Source organism: Pelecanus crispus, chromosome 6 (genome assembly GCF_030463565.1).
Source record: "Pelecanus crispus isolate bPelCri1 chromosome 6, bPelCri1.pri, whole genome shotgun sequence".
Lineage (NCBI taxonomy): Eukaryota > Metazoa > Chordata > Aves > Pelecaniformes > Pelecanidae > Pelecanus > Pelecanus crispus.
The window spans coordinates 71226667-71232286 of record NC_134648.1 but is presented as its reverse complement, the minus strand read 5'-3'; the positions used below and the strand labels follow the sequence as shown (position 1 = coordinate 71232286).

Sequence of the window (5620 nt, the reverse complement as noted above, 5' to 3'; positions counted from 1 at the left end):
TACCTTTGGTTAAAAACCATCCCTTTAACAAGAGTCCTTTGTAACTCAGCTAGAACAAAAAAAGCTTCACTTAGACTGAACAGTAGTAAAAATTAGTTCCAAGCGCTTATTTCCTAACCCAGAGGACCCTTCCAAAATGTCAGTAATTTTTTTTTTTTTTTTTTTCAGGATTTACGCAATTCATGTTCATTATTTATAGGGATCGTTATATCTGCAGCAATAAACTATATAAATTTTCCACAAAGAGAACATCTTTAGCACAAGCTCTTCCACCAACAGTCTTTACCAAAAAAAAAAAATTTACTAGAAGTTCTTAATTAAAGAACCGTTGAAACATGTAGTTTTCTTCAGATACCGAATAGCCAAACTTCTTGTAGAAATCCACATTTTTTGGCAGACACTCAAGCGTAATTTTGTAACAGTTCAGTCTCTTACTTAGCAATGTCAGGGTGGACGTTAATCTGAAAAAGACAGAAAACCAACGGTTAAATCAAATGGCCCTGAATGCTGGATCAATTAACCTTTAATTAGCTAAAAAGTTATCAGACCTACAATACTGAAGTTTTACAGCACTCTGCATTTTCCTTCATAGAATCGTTTAGGTTGGAAAAGACCTTTAAGACCATCCAGTCCAACCATTAACCTAACACTGCCAAGTCCACCACTAAACCAATTAAGGGGAGAGGAATAATTAATTTCATGTTTCCTGCCTTGGCGGCTGCATTATTTTTTATTGAAAGTAAAACCAGGAATCACTAAGGTTGGAAAGGATCTCCAAGATCATCAGTCCAACCATCAACCCAACACCCCCATGCCCACTAAACCATGTCCCAAAGTGCCACCTCTGCCCGTTTTTTGAACCCCTCCAGGGATGGGGACCCCACCACCTCTCTGGGCAGCCTGTTCCAATGCTTGACCACTCTTTCCATGAAGAAATTTCTCCTAATATCCAATCTAACCGCACAGGACACTGCACAGGACAGTTTCTATCCCAAGAGAAAAAAAAAGGACGAAGTACCAGTGTCTTGCAGACACTTTTACGTTACTGTTCCAAGAAGCTCAGCTTGTGCTCTGCCAGCTAGCGATGCCTTCCAGCGAAACTCTTTTAACCTGGCTGGCAGGGGAGGAGCTGCCCTGCAGCTAACGTGCAGAGCTACAGTCCTGCGCTCGGAGGTCTGGCGAGCGACCTTTGCCGGCTTGTTTGCTGGCACCCATCAGCATGGTAGGGCGTGGGGACGGAAACTGAGGGGGCGAGGGCTTGCTGCCCTGCCTCGCTGTTGAGTGGCAAAGGTGGCAAAATACTTACAGTTTACCAAGCTGCTTTCCTCTGCACTCCCCGCTTACTACTACATCTTCTATCCTTCCTCTCTGTGAAAATATAAGACAGCGTTAGTTGAACAGAACACCGTTGTGTTAGTTTCCCTACTGCGCTACATTTCAGGCTTGGATTTTCCGCTGTCTTGTTTAGAGACAACTCCTCTGGCTGTTGACATGCTCGTAACGCCCCTTCCAGCACCCCGCAGGAGCTGCAGTCCCACCGCAGCCCTTCCCCGCTGAGGGATTTGTGTCTCTCTAGCTCCCTGTTTTCACACGTCTAGCTGGGACTCCACAGCAGCGAGATCCTCCGCCATCTGCTCCGTCAGAACCAAGCCTGACTAGTTCAAAAGCTCACTGGGCGGGAGAACGGGACAGGCATCAAATTGCTCTTTTTCCTTAAGAAAAGCCAAAGCTTCCTTTTACTATTTAGCTGAGCACCCAGGGATGGGAGATATTTTTAAAACGCCTTTGTTGCTGACTCAGCAGAAGGTACTTCGTCACACAGTAACACCATAAAAATAAAATGCACAGAGTCAGGATCTTTTTTCCTCACTTTACAGCTGCAGCGAGAGAATATACCTTTGCACAGGAGTGAGTGAACTTATGTTCTATCACCAGCGTTGCCGTAGCAACAATCTGTCCAAGATTTGTGTCTTCTACGACAGTAACGTAGTAATCTCCAGATCTCTTCATGTGCTCAAAGGTTTCTGTGGGAGCAGACAGCGGAAGAGTCATTGTTAATCTCAGATTAAATTGCTGTGAAGTCTTAACGCTTGCAATGGATTCTGAACGCAGATCGCTGCAGGGTTCAGGATCGCAAGGAAGATGTGCCCAACACCCCAGAACCCAAAAGCCCCGGAGTCAAGACTAACCCAGAGACAGAACCAGGAAAAAGCAGAAATTAAACAAATGCCTCTTCCTTAGCTGCCAAGGGAACCCTCCTTCCCCAGCGCCTCTGCAGATAGGCACTATGATGAAGGTGGCAGCACTTCTAACTCTTCTTACGTCTCGGTCCAACGAGCAAAGCAAGCTCAGGACGCTGCTGAGCTAGGATCAAAGGCAAGCCTCTGCCTCGCTACCGGTGCCACACTAATTCAGCCAAAACAAGGCATCGCCCAGCAGTCCCTTCTGCCAGGTCTCTAAAGCTCAGTCTCAAAAGCAGGTACACGATCTAGGCCTCTCCCAGCCAAGAAACCCTTTGGGACAGCTGCAACTGGATCCAACGCCGAGTGCCAAAGGCTGCCTCGGGGGACCTGAGCTAATAAATCCCTCTGGCATGGGGCAGTCGGGAGCCTCACACCCAAGTAGCTTTGCTGTCAGCATCAGTATCCTCTGGTTCCCAGCAACCTCTATGGAACTGCCAAGAAATAACGATATACTCACTGATAAACTGCTCTGGGCTTGCAACTCCAGTTTCAGTCAGCTGACCCAGAACCTTAAAAAAGCCTGTTATAAAAGAAGCAGGGGAGGGGGGGAGGAAACAACCCTCAGTGAGGGACAGAGACACACAATTCGCTCCAAATAGCGCAGAACAACCCGACACGGCTGTTTGGTGAGTTAGCATCCCCACAGCACCATCGCATTGGGTTGTATGTAAAAGCCTGCGCTCTGCATATTATCGAACTAGACCGTAATCTTAAAAATCAAAGTCCTGCCTTGAGCAATGCTGAAGGATCAGCTAATGCATCAGCGGCAAAGTGCAGCTTGAGTGCAGAAGATGCATAACGTTCAAGAAAGAAAAGGAGAAGCCTGAAATTACGCGATATTCAGCTGTATGTTCAGAACAACCTTTTTGTCCAAGTTGCAGACCTGAGGAAGTCTCCATGCACTAAGAATATGCTGCTTCACATTACTTTTATATTAAAGGGAACAGTACGAACAACTGTACTCCCTCTCTACAGCTGTGGTGAGTAGGAAGCCGTGGATTATTTGAAAGATTTGACTTGAATTTGAAGATTGGTTTTAGGTTATTAAAACAGTAAAACCAGTTTTGAGGGTCACCCAGCGCAGCACCAATCCATAGTGCCAAGGGCTCAAATTCCTTCCTGATAAAAATAACCCAAATCAGATAAAACCAGCAATCCTAATCTATTGAGAGATCACGCAGAAATACATATTATCTAGTTCAGCACCCAGCTTTCGCTGGTGATGATCGTTAAACAGGATTTTACCTCTATTTAAATCAGCTGTGCAAAGCGGTCTCAAAACTAGGCCATCTCCTGGATCTAAAGGAGAAATAGCAGGAGAAAACGTTGTCGTGTTCTCACTCCAGTCAAGTTCATGCAGAATATTTGGGTCAAACATCGGTGTGTCATCGGGCATCACGGTTGCAACGGGCATCATGGCTGCAACAGGTGTTCTGGAACAGAACGCACATGGGTAAGGAACGTTTTGGTTTGCTCTTGTTTTAATCTCTAAATATGCTGTTTCCCCTGATTATATCATGCCATGTGATGTTCCTCGGGGATGTAACGAAAGGTGAATGAAACCAGAACTGCTGTTCACTTTACTGGGAATTGAAGCTACTCAACCTTCACCGGCCTAGGCTGCTGGGTTAAGCAAGGAGCGCACACGCTGACGCCACGCACGTTATCTAAAGTCAACATGTGTGGCGCTTTTGTGTTCATCTGGGAAGTCTTTTCTCTTGGAAAAAAAACCCCAAAACCAAAACAGATAAAGACATTTGACTAGGATATTTAACCTCTACAGCCCTCTGAAAATGAAAGCATCTCACACTCTCAAGAAACCAGAGGAAATGGGCTCAAGCTGCGCCAGGGGAGGTTTAGGTTGGATATTAGGAAAAATTTCTTCACGGAAAGGGCAGTCAAGCATTGGAACAGGCTGCCCAGAGAGGTGGTGGAGTCACCATCCCTGGAAGAGTTCAAAAAATGGGCAGACGTGGCACTTTGGGACATGGTTTAGTCTAGTCTACCCTTGATTGGTTTAGTGTGGACTTGGTAGCATTAGGTTAATGGTTGGACTGGATGATCTTAAAGGTCTTTTCCAACCTAAACGATTCTATGATTCTAAACCTCCCTAAGCCTACTGTTTACCGAGCGCAGAGGAGCTCATTTGCCTTAGTGTTCCATTTAAAACTCGCGGCAGGAACAGTTGACTTTTTTCAACCAGTCCCACCACGCAAATATTTAGTTTCTCAGCCAAGAGGCACCACATCACCCACACGAAATCACAGATGATACAACAGCCTGCACGCACGCTTACAGCCCGGACTGCCTTTCTCACGCAGTCGCGTTTGCTCGGTGTATTTACAAAGTCTAACACCAGCTCAGCTGTAACGCGCAGCGCCTCATTGTCCATTAACAGGTAAAATGCACAACCGCCAAGATGACGGTCAGGCACCTGTTAATGATTAAAGAGATCTGGGAAATTGTGTATTAATCGGAATTAGGGATAGGAGGAAGCAAAGGGATATATTTTCCTAATTGCTAGATATAGGAAAATAACTCTTACTTCATCACCTGTGGAATACCAGGTCAGGTTTCTGGTACGAACAGAGCATATTGTAGGAACCTCTCCTGAGACTAAGTTCTTTATACATCTTCAAATGAACTTAGCTACACCATAAAAGATCTGGTAGTTGCACGCTGTTGGACAGGCCAAATAAACATCAGAAAGAAAAACGTATTTGGGATGAATACTTTTCAAAATAAGACATCTTACAGCCCTGTTAAGCTGCCCAGAAAAAGCACAGAGGATGTTAGCGATGAAGCATCTCGGTGTAACTGCAGCATGCGAGCCTCAAAACTGAAGGTGGCTCTGGAAACCCAACTGAAAAAAGCTTCTTTAAAAAGAAAAAAACCCAAACCAACCACAAAACCTTTTTTTATGCCACCTGCTGGTATACACTGGCCCTCAAATCCCCATTCTCATCTCAATCTTGCATAGAAAAGTAAAAAAAATGGTGTTAGAGGAATTAAACAGCACTACAAAATCTCATCCTACATGAATTTTCAAAATGAAACAGCGGGAAAAATGAAGTGCGAAGAAAAACATTTCCATAGATGGGAGAGTCAGAAGTGAGAAGCCAGGTCTTCCGAGTCACAGTCCTGAGCTTTAGCCATCAGCTCATGCCGATACGTGCGGGGGACTGCAAGGCCATCGCCAGCGTATTAATTATGTCACCGCTAAGCAAAACTGAAGTCTCCCTGGTTCCAGCAATACATTTGGTATCTCTGTTCCTTGATACCGATTATTCTAATGTTGCTGTTACCCTGTACAAAGCCTTCCTAGAATTCACAAGCGTTCATTACAACATGCAAATAGCGTCCTGTACGGAATAAAA

General features: G+C 45.0%; 1 protein-coding gene across 1 annotated transcript; it reads right to left on the bottom strand.

The window, feature by feature from the left end:
• Positions 1 to 313: 313 nt before the first annotated feature.
• GNPNAT1 (glucosamine-phosphate N-acetyltransferase 1) lies at positions 314 to 3701 on the bottom strand. The gene is made up of 5 exons (XM_009487982.2): positions 3489 to 3701; positions 2701 to 2763; positions 1897 to 2024; positions 1307 to 1368; positions 314 to 461 (listed from the first exon to the last, which is right to left on the bottom strand). Exons 1-5 carry the CDS (start codon positions 3658 to 3660, stop codon positions 314 to 316), a joined length of 573 nt encoding a protein of 190 aa, XP_009486257.1. The 5' UTR covers positions 3661 to 3701.
• Positions 3702 to 5620: the final 1919 nt, after the last annotated feature.